At 35.3% G+C, this 20,099-nt stretch overlaps 1 protein-coding gene across 4 annotated transcripts in view; it reads right to left on the bottom strand.

Annotated features, from left to right (window-relative positions):
* LOC119257832 (A disintegrin and metallopeptidase domain 3-like) overlaps positions 1–20,099 on the bottom strand; it is a 73,121-nt gene that overhangs the window by 18,814 nt on the left and 34,208 nt on the right. For all 4 annotated transcript variants that reach the window (XM_037526105.2, XM_037526106.2, XM_054700901.1 and 1 more), the window contains 5 exons: positions 8,044–8,142; positions 4,632–4,827; positions 3,557–3,644; positions 3,094–3,280; positions 1,637–1,723 (listed from right to left, as the gene is read on the bottom strand). In XM_037526105.2, the coding sequence (XP_037382002.1) occupies positions 1,637–1,723; positions 3,094–3,280; positions 3,557–3,644; positions 4,632–4,827; positions 8,044–8,142 (657 nt within the window). The remainder of the gene's footprint in view (positions 1–1,636; positions 1,724–3,093; positions 3,281–3,556; positions 3,645–4,631; positions 4,828–8,043; positions 8,143–20,099) is intronic.

The raw sequence follows: 20,099 nt of genomic DNA, 5'->3' as shown, positions 1-20,099 counted from the left end.
GAAATCAAATTATAATGCCGTACAACTAAAACTTAGATAGTTATAGTGGATGTTATTGCAATAAAAAATTTAATAAAAAAGAATTATCTGAGGTAAAATTAGCAGAGGTAAGTCAACATTTACAAAAAGTTAGGGAAAAAAACCTAAAGTGAAAATCTTGCTAAATTTCACACAGATGGAAAAATATATTTTGCTAGAAAAAATCCATAAATGTCATCTGGAAGATAAAAAGAATTAAGGATAAAAAAGTACTACAGAGAATCCAGAAATAGACTCATGCAAAAATTAAATAAAAAAATTAAAATTAAACAAGAAATGAAGTAAAATAAATTGTGAATAAATGCACATGAAAGTGATTTCGGAGAAAGTTTTGAAAGGAGAAGCAGACATACTTTTTCCTGGATAACTATATAAAATGTGAAGTCTCAATATGGCAGGAGGCACTAGCCACAAAGTTAAAGTCAAATATTGCTTAGAAAGACAAAGTTTACAAAATTTAAATGGATTATTTACTGGAAATGATAATGGCATTTGAAATAATTCCATTAAATGATAATTCCACTAAATGATATTTAGTGGAAATGATAATGGCAAATATGACAATACATATTTAAGAACTATATTATCAATTAATAAATAAATGCAAATCAACAATGAATTTAGCACATCAGCAGAGATTAAAAAGACTGGGAAGCTATTATGGCCAAATGAGGAAATATATTGATACACGATAAGCAGGAACAAAAAGTGGTATAATAATTTTTGGAAGACAATATGACATTTAAGAAAATTTAAATGGGGTACTATTTGACCTCTCAGATTTCACTGCAGTTTAATAAATCAGGTAAATGTTTATAGGTGAATATATAGCAGAGTCCATTGTATCACTATTTACAATAATATAGATAGCTAAGTAAAAATGTAATATTATCCAAAGACTTTTGGATAGTATACTTTTGGATAGTATACTTTTTGGATAGTATACTATATTTTTCCAGTATCGTACAGAAGAAGTACATAAGAAAAATATACTTCTATCACCTTAATTTGCTATTAAGGTACCATTGTTTTACATCTTTGCCAATGTTTTGGGACTACAGGAGTAACCCCCTCACATGTAGTCCCTACATCACTCCCACCTCCAAGGTACCCAAAGTTATAGGGAAATAAATTAAAGCCTTAGAAAGATGAAATAAATTTGAATGACAAGAAACTACTCCCATAAAAATATTAGATCATAAGTAATGTGTGTAATATAAATATAGTATGTGTTTGATTATATGTCAATACATATATAATAAATTAGAAGCTATGTGTTTATGTATGTATAAACATATATGTGAAATCCTTATTAAATCGACTTCCAAAATTTCATTATCCTAAACTAACATTACAATAAGGGAATAATTCGTATTGCATTTTTATACAAACTTCAAAGCTTATTAGCTCATGAGGCCTAAAACAATCTGATTAAACACCTCAATTAGGTACATATGCATAAATAATGATATCCATTTCCAAAAAAACCAGTTTTAAAAATTCCACAAAAAAATGTTCTAAATCTTATTATGCTGCAAAATATCGTTGACATGAACTAAAATAACTATACTTAAAAATTAGTGTAACCATTACATACTCCATGTCCTTGGCATTTTTCCTTTGAGTCACACGTAATATTCTTTCTGGTGCTTTGGATAGCTAAGCAAGCTCCATTTTCACAATACTAAAATGTTAAAACAAGCAACAACAAAAACTTTAAATGTAAAGTCAAAAGTTTAGTAACTATTATGAATTTAATCACCAGCCCCAGCACTCCCCTTCTATAAATGTGTCTAGAAGATCCAGCCTTTAATTATTTGATCATTTCAATGACCAGTCCATCCCTGAAGCCTAGAGTTTCCACCCTAACTCACATCATTAACATACACTTAGGTTTTGTTGGAAGGGGTTTATTATGAATAAAAAAATACATTTCATTCACACAGAAAACTCTAAGGAGTTTAGGAACTCTGTGCCAAAAACTAGGAAAAAATCCCAAATTATATTTGGTGTTAAACCATATACAAATATGTACCATTTTAGTGTTTCTTTTCTAATTACTGGTTAATAATAAATTTATGTGTTTATCATACCATATTATGTTATCCTACCAAAAATATGCTTATTTATTGTAAACATATGTTTCAGTTTGTTCTAAATTATCTTTACAGGATGACAATTACTTTATACAGTAGTTAGTACCAGTATGTTCCTTTCTGATTACTTCTTTATTATTAATGAGAATATATTTTTCCATTTTGAGATAAGTTTACTGGTTTCTTCCATTTCCTCTTATTTTTATTTCTTACAATAATGTTTATCAATGTAAATAATTTTAAGATGTGAGTACATTGTGTAGTTTTTTTCATTAGTCAACTAATTTTTATTGGTTCTTGTTTAAAAATTATTTTTTTATTTCTCAAATTATTTAAAGAAAAATAAATCAATCTTAAAGTCTGTTTTATTATTGTGTCCTATAGGAGGGCATTATTTTTAACATGTATATTTTAACACATATTTGGTACTTTTGGAAGAAGAATTAGGGCTGTAAGTTTATGTAATAATAAGTGTTGTATTTTCATTAAAACCAAATTAATTCTCCATGACAGTCACAGCAGGAGTAAATACTTGGAATTTTGGGGGGGCAGGGGTAGTTTTCTTTTATTCCTATTATTCAGGGTATTCTATCTTTTTCAGGTGTATTTTTTTCTTTTTTTTAAACAAATTATTGCAGGCTCTATCCTGGTCCAATGAAGTGGCTTGGATTCTCAAGTGTGAGCAAACAAGTTTAAGTAGCTACAACAAAATTCATAATAAAAATAATAGACAATAAAGCAAGTGTTTCCTTCACCAACAGAAAGGCAGTCTTTTGTCCCTTAAGATCACAAATTGTAACCAAAATTTATACATTCATGATAAATTTTTGAAAATCTTAAGCTCTCTCTGTGTATGTGCTTTCTGTCTCTCTGTCTCCACACAGACATACACATGCACACACACTCAGACACACACTCACTTTATAAAGAGTCAAGAATCACATACTGTTTTACTTACCTTTCCTTCACCACACATAGTACCATTTTCTACATAGGTGACATCTCTTAGTGTGACAGAATTATTTCTTACATTTGCAGACATACATATATGACCTCCAAGGTAAGTATATTGAATATCAAACCCTGTTGATTGTACTAGCCGTGAGAATGTCCAGTGACAAACTATCTTTCCACAAAACGTATCCCTGGTAGATAAGGCAGAAACAATATCCCTTTTGTCACTTAGGAATGCAATATGGTAGGGAATACAGTTTACTACATGAGGATAATTTAATAATGTTACTCAGACCATAAACACAACCATAAACACAACACTATATTCAGAACTTACGTCAGTATAAACTGCAACATATAAATTTATTATATCTACTGCATCTTCTAACATATGTATTAAGAGGCTTTGTATTACACACATATACATTAACATGCATTTGGAAAATATATAATTTCTAAATACCTACTCAAAATTACATGGTCTGCCACATGTTCCAAATATGTCATTTTGAATATTTACTTCTTGTGAACACAGATAAGAAGAAACCTTAGCAACTGAAAAGATAAAGTTCCAATTAGTCACCTAATTAAAATAATTAAAATTAAAGTGTGACAAATTAATATAAAGATATCTAGACAACAGGAATGCCTAGTCAGTGTCATCTATTATCAATTTTTGGTTTTGCCTACTTATTATACAAGAAGAAACACTTGAAAAATACCTACTTGAGATTAGGAATATTGGTATCATATGCAGAAATGACTGAGATTTCAGTCACTACTCTCTTTGCAATTCTAATATTGTACTTTCTGACCATCAATAACTTGAAATTTGACTACTATCCTAGTACCTTTGTCCTATAGCTAGGAGGTCTATTTTACCTTCTGAAACTGTTCAAAGTTGCTTTGATTTACAATTTTATTCACAGTTAATTTTTTAATGACATTTATTATGGTTAAAGTGGTTACTGACATTAGAACAAAACAATTGAATGAACTACTCATACACACACAATATGAATGAATCCCAAAAACACGTCAAGGGAAAGTAGCCACATGCCGTATGCCATCTGATTTAATTTATATGAAATCAAAGCATAGACTAATCTATGGTTAGGAAGTCAGAAAGGGATTGTTTTGTTCAGGTTGAGGATATGGTGAAGGATAGGAAGAAACACAATGGATCTTTCTGGAATAATGGAAGCGATCTCATGATCCAGGTTGAATGCTTCTACCTGACACAGTGTTGGTAAGGTTGTAGGAAATTTAACTCAACAAGTCAGGGTGGTCACCAGAGTGTATACAATTGTCAAAACTCATCAAACTGATCACTGCAAATCTGTGTATGTTAAGATATGTTAAGTATATCTCAATTAAACACACACATATACACACGTCCAGGTGACTAAGTCCCTGTCCTCACAAATTTTGCAACCATGTTAAGGACAAAAGTTATTACCCTATTATGTTATTAGAAAATTTCTAATTATAAAGAAATAAAAATTTAAGAATAACCGCCAGAAAAAAAGATACAAATATTACATTTTCCAAATATCTCTAGACACTGTCTATCTGGATCTCTGCATATTCCCTTATAGCAATAGGCAGTGCCATTATTACATGGCTCTAAATCGAGAGATTTCACATCAGGGACACAAAACTCAGATAATCCATCACAAAATTCGGCAAAGTCACATGGATCTGTGCTTTTCCTACATACACGTCCTCTTGGGTTTATCTGTGAGACAAAAAATATGTATTTTTTCAGTAGTAAAACAAAAATGTAAAAAATCTAAGAGCTTTGCAATTTGCATTTGCATTATTATTATACTTTTAACTATTTAAAGTTATATTATGAATTTATTTAAAAGCACTAGTAAAATATGCACTTGTGAGTGCATAGATAGATGAACAGCACCTCAAGGTAGATGACATTAGATTAAGTAAAAAGTCAGATATAAATGTTCACATATTGAATGGTTCTACAGATATAAAATATCCAGAATACACAAATTTATAGAGATTGGTGTGATTGTCAGAGACTGAAGAGAAGGGAGAAAGAAGAGCAATTGCTTAATAGGTAGGGAGCTTCCTGTGTAGTGATGAACATGCTTTGCAATGAGGTGGAGGTGGTAGTTTACAAAGTGCACTGTCAAGGTACTAGGTTTCACTGCATTGTTGACTTTAAAATGGTAAATTTTATGTTGTATGAATTTCATCTCAACTTTTCAAAAAAAAAGTCTCTAATGAAATTTCCATTGGTTAAAAGCTATGATTATCCTGCATATTTACAGCAAGGTAAATAGAAAATAACTGACACATTAATATGCATATTTATTTTTCACTTTTTGATTCTTGAGAATCAATTTATACTCCTAAATATTACACTAAATCAGGGCTAGTTTTTACCATATACCTAAAATATTGCTCAATGGGCATCTTTTCCATTTTAACTAACTTTCCTCTCAGAACCTGTTCCACCTCTACTAGGAGGGGTTTAAAATCCACACAAATCTCATTATGACTCAGGTTGTTCATCAGAATACTTTTACCTAACACAACGATGGGTGAAGTGGTGGGAAATTTAATTCAGTAAAATTAGTCAGGGGTCTCTAGTACCAAGGATTGAGATGGATGTTGGGAAAGTGCTAATCTTCCTTAACATTGAATTCTATTGGACTAGAAAAACCAGCAGCCGTCAGAAGTTATATGTGTCACCTAGAGAGATGAGGCTTGTTTGAAACTACCAACAAAAAATCAGGGACGGAGCATAAGGGACTATGGTGATGGTGCACGGGTGAATTGGTGGTGGGAATTTCATGGGGAAATCAAACATTGTACAAAAATGAAGGATGATGTAATATATATATATATAATAAATTTTTAAAAACAGGAAAAAATGGGCCTCCCCGGTGGCGCAGCAGTTGAGCGCTGGGTTGCGAAGCTGCCCGCAGCCTCTGCAGCGCCGGTTAGATCCCCGGCTGCTCCCCGGCCACCGGAGGAGGGTCCCATATGGCGCGCAGACCTCTCCTGCCGCCCGCTGCTCCCCTCAGCAGTGTACCTCCGTCCCTCTGCCTGTTCTGCTCCCTGCTCTGGCTCTGCTGAATTCTCTCACCCTCCTGCGCTTCTGACTGTACCCAGTGCTTGTATAAATAAATAAATAAATCTAAAAAATAAAATTAAATATTAAAAAAAAAGACAAAAAATCAGGGACATTCCATAAATGCATAGAATAAAAACCCTGTTCCTATTTAAAGATCCACATGACGATGAAGCTGGAATCATCTTTTACTTAAACTTCATAAATATTTGTTTGCTTTTCTTTGCATGGCCAGTAATCATCAATATACAACTTACCAGTACAGAATCATATTACGCAGTACCAATTAAAATTTTAAGAGTGACATAGTTTTCACTGCTAGGTCTTAACAAACATATCTTTGCACTTGGACTTGTATCTATTAAATTGAAAAATTATAGGAAATAATTTGTATCAAATTGCTATATTTTAAATCACCATTGGTGGAGATTAACCAAACTGAAAGTAGGTACTGAACAAAACTGGAAGCCCTCATGCTTATAATCAATAAAATAGAGATTAGAATGTAAGACACTTAAGAGCCTTTAAATGGGAGAAAAGACCAAATTCTATGCTTTAAAATAATAAATTAATGTAAATTAACAGTACAGTCAACTGTTATTCTGAAGACCAGTTTATCAACCTTTACTGTGAATTTTCTTTTGACCAAATTTAACAATTACTTCTGCTTTAAAATAACTAGTTTGGAACATAGTCGGAAAAATCTTATTTCTAAATCCCACTGAAGACAAAAGTCAAAAGGAAACCTCTGTCAAGGGAAAAACAAAAAGTTTTCTTGCTAAAAAGTAGAAACCCTAGGCTGAACTCTAGATTCATGCACCTTGAAAGCAATTAACCATTGGCTTTAAGTGCAAATCCAGAGTGAAAAGGAAAACACACAGAACAGTGTAGAATAATGGTTGGAGAGATTTCACTGACAGAGAGAAAACAAATCTGGCAATGAAAATCTATAATTAATCAGTTTTTATGCTTGCCATAAACTCCTGAAAGTGATACAAAAAAGTGGGATGCTAAAATGAAGCAATCTAGAGCCTCCCTGGTGGCGCAGGCGCTGAGTGCAGCACTGGTCCAATTCCGGCAGGCCAGCCGGAGAGAATCCCGGCTCAGCAGACCTCTCCTGACTTGCCCTCTGCTCCCCTCAGCAGTGTATTTCAGTCAGTCTGCCTGTTCTGTTCCCCGCTCTGTCTCTGGTAAATCCTCTCGCCCTCCCGCACATCTGGCCTGTGCCCCGGCTCTTGTATAAAATAAATAAATCTTTTAAAAATAAAAAAAATAATAAAATGAAGCAATCTATAAGTCAGCTACACAGGTTTCTTTGAAATATGGAGATGAAATTTGAATAGAAAACTTCCCAAGTGTCAAGAATTCAATCACTTCCAGCACCAGGAAATTTTGCCGAAACTAAGGTGCATTCTATGATAGGCTTCTCATTGCTGATTCCACATGGATTCCTTTTCTGATACTTTCGTGATGAAATTTTAAAATCATTATTTTCTGTTTATTAAAAAATTATGTGTCAAGTGTGTTTGGGTTCATTTGTAATTTAGTCATAAGTTGTTTGATCACCCAGGTATGACCAAAATGAATTCACAGTGCTTAAATAATATGGGCTAGGTATTGAATACAATAACTGGATGAGTCTTCAGAGGAACTGAAACCAGTGAAAGGCAGAGTTAAGGAGGAGTTTGAAAAAGACATAAGGATGTTCTCTGAATTCTGCAATCAACTGTGCATAAGCTAGGGACATAAAGTTATATAATTGTTGATGTATTGAAAAGTTTAAATCTAAAAATTGAATGTACAATTACCAAAAAGACATATATAAGAAAACAATGTACTAGCTTGAAAACCTACCTTACAAGTCTTTTTATTACAGCATGCTCCACTGCCACACTCTGCATTTCCAATTAGACGACACTCTTCCGCTTGACAGCATTTTTCATGAGTGCAAGTCTACAAGCAAATATACTCAAGTTAAATAATAGGTACTCTCAATCAAATAAATAATTGTATTCATTGTCAAAAATACTAGAGTATGTCTCTAAGTTAATTACAACCACAATATAATTTTTTTCTTCTGTTATTTTTAACTTCACTTCATTTGAAGGAGATACATTACATACAGAAAAAGTGATGGTAATGAAATTACTGATGAACTCATACTCAAGCCATTAAACTGATAAAAATACTAAAAATAAAGGACCATGACCTGGATTCAAACAAACTTAGATTGGAAACCTCACTATATCTATTACTAGCTACATGATATTGGATGTATTTTTTACTTTATCTTTTCTTTTTATTTTTAATAAAAATAGTTATTAAAAATTTAGTGCATTTCCTTTAGTTTTTTTCATTTTTATATGATTTTTTTCTCCCTTATTTTTTAATAGAATTAACTTTGCATTATACCATTATATGTATTCCAGGTGTTCATCACTAAGAATGCATATATACTACATTAAAGTCAACACTAAAAGTCACAATCTATCCTTTACCTTTGTATTTGTAATTATAAGAATTCTAATTTTTCCCCATTTATTGGAAGTATTTTCCATCTTATCAATTCTCCTCAAGACATAATTTTGGAAAAATAAAGATTTGTGAATTTGATAAGACAGAGATTTTATAATTATAACCTCATTTATTACTGAAAATGCTGTTGAGAAAATATTTTGTCATTATTATTCTTTAGTTCCAAGATTTTATATTAAAATTAATTCTATAAGTTATTAAGGCAGTGTTCAAAATTGTTAAGGATTCCATAATAAATATAATTTTATTTCCTTCTTTTTATATAGCTATATATTTAGTGCAAGAGTGATATTTCCAAAGACTACTAACTGATGAGTAACTGATTTTTTAGTGACTTGTGGTTTAAAAATGGTATTCCATTGTGGAGACTGGAAGCAAGATATTATAAAATAGGTAGATATGATTTATCATTGAAAAATTAAAAAATGTTATTTTACTCCATGTTGTCCAAACTTTTAGCAATATTTGATATATTTTTCTATCATTTTTATGTTACTTGTATACACTGAAAAATAGTTATTTCTCTATTTCTGAATAAACTCCAAAAGTAAACACTTTTTATATATTTATTGGGATGATTTGATAACTTTGATTTAAACATTTTGTAATTATTTTCCAAACATTAAGTTCAGTCATTCAAAGTAATTTTATGCTGGCTAAAAGTGGATGGAATCAATAATTTTTATGATCTATTTCTATTTCTTTTTTTTAAAGATTTATTTATCTATACAAGCACTGGCATGCAGGACAGAGGCGTGGGAGGATGAGAGAATTCACCAGGGACAGAGCAGGGAACAGAAAAGGCAGAAGGACCAAAGTACACTGCTGAGGGGAGCAGCGGGCGAGACAGGAGAGCTCTGTCTCAAAATGTAGGCATCTCCCTGGCCGGCCGAGAATTGAACTGGGGCTGCAGAGGCTGCGGACAGCTTTATAGCGCTGCGCTCAACCCGCTGCGCCACCGGGGAGGACCTAATTCTATTTCTATATGCATGCAAAAAACAGTGGAAATTGAAATTTAAAAAACTCTTGATAGCATAGGTAAGTGGGACTAGAACTTTGGTTATGGGTATGGTGTGGTATATACATTTATTGAGATGTGAAGCTATACAACTATATACCTTACTTAATTTTAAAATTTTGGTAACCAATGGTAAATCAATAAAAATATAAATTTTTTTAAATGTATACAATTTGCAATAATATTTAAAATCACAGAATGCTTAGGTTTAAATTTAAGTAATTAAAGGCACCTAAGTAATTGTAACACTCTATCATATCCATGGTTTGAAAATCACATAATTGGGGATGGGGAAGTGTCGATTCTCCACAAATTCATCTATATATTCAAAGTAATCAAAATCAAAATTCCTGAGCGGCGGATCAACATGCAGGAGAGGAGACGCTGCGAGTAAGATCTCCCATTAAAAAAAAGTTAATAGGGAGGAAAAGCGGCAGGTCCCAGTGAGAACTGGGACACGGAAGATAAACAGATGACTCCAGCAAACTACCCGGAGAAGAAAGTTGCCATAAAAGAGGACTAGAAGGGAGGAAAGCTAAAAACCCTGCTACCCTCCCCTACCCACAAAGTCGGCACTCTCAGACCAACAGAAAGGAGGAAAAAAACAAAAAACTAAAACGACCAACAAGAACAAACTACGCATCAAGCGGGACTGTGAGTGGAAAGGAACTATTTCAGCCACCACACCCGGTGAACTGGAGCTGTGGAGAACCCTGCAGGATTCACCGCGGAGGTGAGCGAACGGCTCCTGGCGCCATTAAAGAACAACAGAGACTCTGGAGACCTGCACACAGCCCTGGGCCAGCTGGTAAGCTTGCACGGAAAAGCGGGGCACGCTTGAAAAGCAAATGAGGATCGCGGCTGCCCAAGTCCCCGTGCCTGCAACCTAGGCTTGTGAAGAGACGCACGGGGGCCCTCACTGTGGTGAAAGTCCCTCACTGAGTAATCAGGAACCAAGCGCCCAGGCACGGGAGGGGGGTGCAAAGGGCGCCATTTCTGCGGTCATTGAACTGGGCTACAGCTCGTGTCCTGGACCTGAGGGCTTCGGAACTGAGACCTGGGGCACGAAATTGGGGGCGTGGGTTCTCCACGACTGTGGGGCACAATGCAGACACAGCACCCCAAAGCCGTTGAGGTTTTCCCTACCATTCCCATTCTGTTCCCTGTCCCACAGGGTGAAAAAAACAGCTCACCAAGAACAATAGCAGAGATGTCTGGCGCCACCTAGCGACCAGAAAAAAAGTCACTAACACCCCATAGAACAGGGACCTTTGTTCAGAAAAGACTGCTTGAAAATGGCAGAAGGCTCCCGGAGGAGCCAGTGGCCAGCGGGGAAGTTAGCCCACGCCAGGCCCCTTCCGAACAGCAGTCTGAGCCCACAGGGGGAGCAGGCACCCATAGCCAGGGCAGACCGGGTACGCAGAAGAGTGTGCCTGAGACCGGACGCGCAGGGAGTGCGTCCCGCATCGCCATTTTAAAACAGGGACATTTCTTCAGTAAAGACTGCCTGAAACCAGCAGAAAGCTCCCTCAGGAGTCAGAGGTGAGCGGGGAAGTTCACCCACACCAGGCCCCTTCTGGCCTGCAGTCCAAGCCCAGAGGGGGAGCGGGAACCCACTTCCAGAGCAGACCAAGTGCACAGGGGAGTGTGTCCCCAAATTGACATTTTAGAACAGGGACCTTTCTTCAGTAAAGACTGCTTGAAACTGGCAGATGGCTCCCAGAGGAGCCAGAGGGGAGCGGAGAAGTTCACCCAAGATGCCGGCCAGTGCCAGGAACACAGTGTTCCAATGCATACGACAAATTAGAAAACAGACAGTAGGGAGTAGAAGAACCACACGCAACCAAACAACTCCTCAGGAAAGAAGCACACCACAAAAAGAAAACCACCCCCAGATTGCAACAACAGTAACTTGGAAGAACTTCTGAGGCTTCCAGAAAGAGAATTTAAAATTGCCATGACTAAAAAAAGTGACAGAACTCATAAAGGAAAACAATGATATGAGAAAAACAATCAACGATCAGAAGAATGAAATTGAGTCCCTAAAGGGGGAAGCAAAAGAAACGCAGGAGATCAAAGAATTAATGGAGGAACTAAAGAACTCTGGGAAAAGCAATGAAAGCAGAATAGATGAAATGGAAGAATGAATAAGTACTCTTGAAGACACAGAAATAAAAAGAACCAAAATAGAAAAGGAAAGAGAAGTACGAAGGAAAAAGACCGAAGAAAGATTTCGGGTAGAATCTGACTCCATGAGAAAAGGAAATATGAGTTATAGGAATACCAGAAGGAGAGGAAGAGATGTAGGAACAGAGAAAATATTCAAAGAGATAATTGAAGAGAACTTCCCAAATGTGAAGAAGGAGCTGAAAATTGATATACAAGAAGAAGAAGAACACCAAACTTCCACGACGAAAGGAAAATTACAGCAAGACACATAATAGTAAAGCTCCCAAGAATCCAGGACAAGGAAAAAATAATGAAGCTGACAAGAGGGAAGAAACAGATAACATTCAAAGGAAAACCAATCAGGCTGACATCAGACTTCTCCGAAGAAACACTACAGGCAAGGAGAGAGTGGAGGGACATAGTCAACAGACTCTAAGAAAACAGATGCCAACCAAGAATACTTTATCCTGCAAAGCTCTCCTTCCTCTATGAAGAAAGAATAAGGACCTTACCAGACAAACAGAAACTCTGGAATTTCATTACGAATAAACACCCACTCCAAAAAATACTACAAGGAATCCTAAACCAGAATCTCAGAGGGACGAATAACAACGAAAGAAGGCAAAAAAAAAAAAGTTATTGAAAGAATAAATAAATAAAATCAAAGGAAAGACCAACACAATGGCAAATACAGATGCTAACATATCAATATTAACTCTAAATGTAAATGGACTAAACTCTTCAATAAAAAGACAAAGAATCACAGGTAGGATTAAGAAACAAAACCCAACCTTTTGCTGTCTCCAGGAAACACATTTAGCTACAAAAGATAAAAATAGACTGAAAGTTAAAGGATGGAAAACTATCCTACAAGCAAATGGACCAAAAAAGAAAGCAGGAACAGCTATACTTATATCAGATAAAACAGATTTCAAACTCAAAAAGATAAAAGAGACCCCAATGGTCACTACATTATGATCAGAGTTGCAGCCTGGATTAAGAAACAAAACCCAACCTTTCGCTGTCTCCAGGAAACACATTTAGCTACAAAAGATAAAAATAGACTGAAAGTTAAAGGATGGAAAACTATCCTACAAGCAAATGGACCAAAAAAGAAAGCAGGAACAGCTATACTTATATCAGATAAAACAGATTTCAACTCAAAAAGATAAAAGAGACCCCAATGGTCACTACATTATGATCAAGGGGACAATACTTCAAGAAGAAATAACACTCATTAACATATACTCACCAAACGAAGGAGCACCAAAATATATCAGACAACTATTGACATCTCTGAAAACAGACATCAGAGAAAACACATACGTAGTGGGAGACTTCAACACACCACTAACAGCAATGGATAGATCAACAAGATAAAAAATAAGTAAAGACTAAAGCTCTAAATAAGGACCTAGAGCATTTGGGCTTAACAGACACCTATAGAACACTAAACCCCCAAAAAAGGAGTACACATTTTTCTCAAGTACACACGGATCATTCTCCAGGATTGATCACATACTGGGGCACAAGACAAACATCAACAGATACACCAAGATTGAAATCATACCAACCATCTTCTCTGACCATGAAGGCATCAAACCAGAAATAAGCCATAAAAAGAAGGCAAGGAACTATCCTACCTTATGGAGATTAAAAACCACACTACTGGAAGACCACTGGACTAATGAGGAGATCAAAGAAGAAATTTAAAAATTGTTTGAATTGAATGACAAGGAGGACACCAATATCCTAAATGTATGGGATGCAGCAAAAGCAGTAATAAGAGGAAAATATATAGCAATAGAAGCTCACATCAAGAAACAAGAAAGAACTCAAAGAAACAACGTAATCTCAAAGCTCAAAGATCTAGAAAAAGAACAAAAAAAAAAAAACCCCAAAACCAATAGAAGAAAAGAAATAATAAAAACCAAAGCAGAAATAACTGAAATTGAAACTAAAAAAACTATCCAAAAGATCAATGAAACCAAGAGCTGGTTCTTCAAAAAAATCAATAAAATAGACAAACACCTAGCCAGGCTCTAAAAGGAAAAAAGGGAGAAAGCACAAATAAACAGGATCATCAATGAAAGAGGAGAAATCACAACGGACACAGCAGAAATCAAAAGAATAATCAGTAACTACTATGAACAGTTATATGGAAACAAGTTCAACAATCGAGAGGAGATGGACAAATTCCTACAACTCTACAATCACCCAAAGCTAGATAAAGAAGAAATAGAACACCTAAACAGACCAATTACAAGCAGCAAAATTGAAATGGTAATCAAAAACCTCCCCAAAAACAAAAGCCCAGGACCTGATGGATTTACAAATGAATTCTACCAAAAATTCAGAGATGAATTAGTGCCTATCCTTCACAAACTCTTCCAAAAAATTGAGAAGGAAGGGACAATACCAAACACGTTTTATGAAGCCAACATTACACAAATACCAAAACCGAACAAGGACAACACAAAAAAAGGAAAACTACAGGCCAATCTCCCTAATGAACACTGATGCAAAAATCCTCAACAAAATTTTAGCTATCAGAATCCAACAATGTATCCATAAGATAATTCACCATGACCAAGTAGGATTCATGCCAGGGACGCAAGGATGGTTCAACATCTGAAAATCAATCAACATTATCCAACACATCAACAAAAAGAAATATAAAAACCATATGATAATATCAATAGATGCCGAGAAAGCTTTCGACAAAGTGCAACACCCATTCATGATAAAAGCCCTTGAAATTCTTGGGATACAAAGAACATACCTCAACATCATAAAGGCCATATATGACAAGCCAACAGCCAGTATCACTCTCAATGGTGAAAAGTTGAAAGCATTTCCATTAAGATCTGGAACAAGACAAGGATGTCCACTCTCACCACTGCTTTTCAACATAATACTGGAAGTCCTAGCCAGAGCAATAAGACAAGAGAAAGACATACAAGGAATCCAAATAGGAAAAGAAGAAGTCAAACTATCATTATTTACAGATGATAATATACATAGAGAACCCCAAAAACTCCACAGAAAAACTAGTTCAACTTATCAATCAGTTCAGTAAAGTGGCAGGATACAAAATCAACACGCAAAAGTCAGTAGCCTTCCTATGCACAAACAATAAATCTGAAGAATAAATCAAAAAAACCATCCCTTTTAGTATCGAAGCAAAAAAATTCAAATATTTGGGAATAAATCTAACAAAAGAGGTAAAGGACCTATACAAAGAAAACTATAAAACACTGTTAAAAGAAATAGAAGACACAAAGAAATGGAAAGACATCCCCTGCTCATGGATTGGAAAAGTAAACATTATTAAAATGGCTATCCTACCAAAGGCAATATACAGATTCAATGCTATTCCAATGAAAATTTCAATGTCATTCTTCAAAGAAATAGAACAATTATTGATGAAATTCATATGGAGCCACCAAAAGCCCCGAATAGCCAAAGCTCTCCTGAAAAAAAAAGAAGGGAATGGAGGCATCACACTCTGAGACTTCAAACTATAGTACAAAGCCATAATCAACAAAACTGCATTGTATTGGAACAAGAACAGACATACAGACCAATGGAATCAAATAGAAAATCCAGAAATAAACCCACAGATTTAGGGTCAACTAATCTTTGACAAAGGAGCAAAGACTATGCATTGGAGCAAAGAAAGTTTGTTCAATAAATGGTGCTGGGAAAACTGGGTGGCTACATGCAAAAGAATGAAGCTTGATCACTACCTCACACCATACACAAAAATCAACTCAAAATGGATTAAAGAACTATTCATAAGACCTGAAACCATAAAATATATAGAAGGAAATCTAGGCAAAACACTACGTGATATTCACATCAAAGACATCTTTACAGACACATCACCCAAAGCAGTGATAGTGAAGGCAAAGATAAACAGCTGGGACTACATCAAATTAAAGAGCTTCTGCACAGCAAAAGAGACAATAACAAAAACAAAGAGAACCTCCTCCCAACTGGGAGAACATTTTTGCACACAACACTAATGATAAAGGACTGATCACAAAAATCTGCAAAGAGCTGATGAGACTCAACAACAACAAAGAAAATAATCCAGTCAAAAAATGGGCAGAAGAGCTAAAGAGAAACTTCTCCAAAGAGGAAATGCAAATGGCCAACAGGCATATGAAAAAATGTTCAACATCACTTGTCATCAGGGAAATGCAAATCAAAACTACCATGAGATACCATCTTACACCAGTGAGAATGGCACATATTAAAAAAACTAGCAACAACAAATGTTGGCGAGGGTGTGGAGATAAAGGAACTCTCCTGCACTGTTGGTGGGAGTGCAAACTGGTCCAACCACTATGGAGAGCTGTATGGAGATTTCTGGACCTACTAAACATAGAGCTTCCATATGATCCAGCAATTCCACTCCTACGTATTTACCCAAAGGACACAGAAACATCAATTCCAAAGAGCACCTGCACCCCTATGTTTATAGCAGCACTGCTTACAATAGCTAAGCTTTGGAAACAACCCAAATGCCCAAAAATAGATGACTGGATCAAGAAGATGTGGTACATATATACCATGGAATATTACTCAGCAATCAAAAAAGATAAACACATGCAATTTGCAGCAACATGGATGGCGCTGGAAGGGATCATGCTCAGCGAAATAAGCCAGAAAGAAAAAGGAAAATACCAGATGGTCTCACTCATAGCAGGAATCTAGAAAACTTAAATAAGGGACCAGGAAAAAGAATAACTATAAGAAAGTGAAAATCAAAATCAACAAAAACCTATGAACCAGAGACACTCTATGGGGGGGTAGGGTGCGGGAGGGGAGAGATTGGTGTCAAAATAAGGGGGTTGCAATTGTATGGGGAATATAAAAATAAAATTTATTATTAAAAAAAACACAATCAAAATTCCTATGGAGTTATTTTTTTGGGGTGTGAGCAGAAATGGAAAAGTTGATTTTAAATTTATTTAGAAAAGCCAAGACCTAAATTTGACAAATCTATTTTTGTAAATGAAATATGAAGAGATATTTTACATAATTTTGTGAGTAAATGTAAGGAGATCTGGTATTGGCAGAGCATAGATGTATATGGATCAATGGAATATAACTAAAAGTAGATGATGAATTGCTTTTCAATGGGAAAATGATAGTCTTTTCCAACAAATGTTCCTAGAACAAGTAGATATTCATATGGAGAAAAACATACCCTGTTCTTTAACTTACAAAGTTCACAAAAATTATTTATAATGGATCACAAACATACATACATACACACACAAAATAAAACTGTAGTCAGTAATTTCTAGAACACTTAAGGAGAGCTTTACAACCTTGAGATTTATAGTATACCATAACATATAAATATATTTATAGTATACCATAACAGATAAAACAAAAAGTGTTAAGCTGAACTTCATCAAATTAAACTCCTTGACTGTATGAAGACATCATTAGGACATTGCAAAACCATTCCACATACTGGGAGAAAAGCTAGCAAAGGCTTGTATATAGTTTATATTAATGATTATCATAATCACATAATAAAAAAAATTTAAAAGAGGGGCTCCCGGTGGTGCAGCTGTTGAGCGCTGGGCTGCGAAACTGCCTGCAGCCTCTGCAGCACTGGTTCGATCAAGGCCACTGGCGAGGGTCCCACATGGCATGCAGACCTCTCCTGCCACCCGCTGCTCCCCTCAGCAGTGTATTTTGTCAGTCTGCCTGCTCTGCTCTCTGCTCTGGCTCTGGTGAGTTCTCTCACCCCACCCCCCGAGCTTCTGACTGTACCCAGTGCTTATATAAATAAATAAATATTAAAAAAATTTAAAAGATAAACCACTTCACTAATATTTATAAGATATTTGAAAGACACTTTTAAAAAGAGACATGAATTTCCAAAAATCACATGAAGTTCTGTCCAATATATTTATAAATCATGGAAATACAAATTAAAGTGATGACTTTCATGTGAAGTTCAAGAGTGTGCAAAAATAATGTGATAGAAATTAGAAAACTTAGATATTTATAGAATAGACTTGTAGGAGGTAGGAGAACTGTCAGTAGTAATATGTATTATAACTTTTTTTCTACATCTAATTATGAATAACATCACTCAAGTAAGAAGGAAACCGAATTTAATAAGTATATCAAAGACCACTCAGACACATCAGAAGTCATTGTACTGAAAACAGAAGACAAAGTCACAATGTTTTTGTGGGCGTTAAGACAAAGCCAGGTATGGAGTGGCAGGAACAGACTTGGCTGCTGAAATATTCAGTGATAATGGTTAAATAGTACAAGTAGACCATCATTGTTAAAACTCCTGAATTCCTTCAGTGGGGAGGGGTTGGTCTTATGATACTCAAGAAAGCATATTGTGGTTGTTGTTCACTTACCTACACTATCAAAACAGTGAATGAAACAGGAATAATTAGAGGTATACTTAGGCAAAAGCATGATGAAATCATAAAAATTGGCCTCTTCTAACTAGTATATTAGGGATCTATGCAAATTTTGATGGATTTGTAGACTAGGAAGTCACTTGGTCACTTAAGAACCAAGCTTATGCTCTAAGCACCATTGGCCAATGACCACTCTTACTAATTATTTGGCAGAAGAGTGAAGCCTTATTAAGTTGATTGCAGTAGGTCTCTACAGAAATAATGAAACAATTGCCTACCCAAAATGAATTCACATTTTCAATAAATACACTTGAAATACAGTGGGACAAGCTATCACTTAGCTTTGGTCCTCTGGAACTCCATCCTTGATTTTTAATGGCTGCTGAAAGTGCCCAGAGGATGAAATAGTCACTCACAGCCTAGGAGTCAGTTCATTTACAGGCCATCAAAAATAGTTGAACCTCATTTTGTATCCCAGGAATAGTCTATAAAAAGCTAGTCAGGAACTAATGGGCAATAAAATCCCAAGAAGTAAGACCCCTTGGCAAAATGAAATTCCCTGGAAGTCAAGGGCCATTTGAAGAAACCATCCAATAGTTCATGTATAAGTCATAATAACAATTATATTTAGATATTAGTCCTGAGAGAAACTAAGCAGGAAACCAATCCTCTAAGCTTGGGAGAAATTCTTTATCACCATTGGTTACAGAAATGTTATAGCACTTGAAGATTTGGGCTGTGACCAGGAATATTGCTGTCCATGCTTGCGTTTACTTTACACAATTCATAGGAAAGTGAGAGGCGTCAATCTCATGTCTGTCATGACACAATTTAGATTGCATTGATTCAATACCTTGTGTTTGTCCTCTAATACAGACCTTATATTTCCCACTTTAATAGTAAAGAGGACAAAGATGAAGAACTTCATTGACATGGAGTGAAAGTCATATAAACTGGTCAAGTTGAGTTGGAGAACAGATAGTAACCAAGATCTCAAATTCTTTGATCTCATCTGGATACTACACAAGCCATTATGGTACCAGGAAGTATACTCAGAGGAGAAATTGCAAGAATATTCTTACTGACTTTGGAAATAACTTTCTCAAATTGAACAATGGAATCACATAAATTTCTGATGGGTCCTTTTGAACCAACACATACCTAGGAGGTTACAGCTAATATTGCTGACTATATGGGTAGAAATTAAAATTTTGTGAATTTGTAATACTTTTCTTGATTTTAATGGCGGTTATCAATTATGATTGTGGCAATAAAACTAGAAATCGTTATAGCTCCCCTGACATACCTATGTCATTCCTGTTAAGCCAAAGAAGATACAGAATTAAGGGGAAAATGAGAAAAGTATAGGGACTTGCTGAGTGGGGAATGGGGTAGGGTAGGAGATCACTGTTTTGATCAAGGAGACAGCTGAGATGGCCATTCAAGGAAATCTATTATCTTGCAATAGCCCTATATGGTCCCTAACAGAGACCAATAATGTACAGTGCCTTGTGGTGGCATATAACAAGCTATATAAACATGGCAGTGACTCAATTGTAATGTTAGTTCTGAACAGTGTCTCAGAGAGCAATCATCTGGTGTGTGTTGGTAAGCATTAGTAATGTCTTTTATGCAGCTTCAACCTACCTCCTCCAGAGAATCAAAATCTTTTGTTTGGTTTGGCTTACTGCACTGTCCAATTAGGGAAAGTCATTTTGAATTGAATGTCATTTATTTCAGTGCTTTGTATCATAGTCTTTCTATTTTGTGTGTACTCA

Source organism: Talpa occidentalis, unplaced genomic scaffold, assembly GCF_014898055.3.
Source record: "Talpa occidentalis isolate TD23 unplaced genomic scaffold, MPIMG_talOcc4v2.1 talOcc4.4, whole genome shotgun sequence".
Taxonomy (NCBI): Eukaryota; Metazoa; Chordata; class Mammalia; order Eulipotyphla; family Talpidae; genus Talpa; species Talpa occidentalis.
This window is presented reverse-complemented; position numbering and strand designations above follow the sequence as displayed.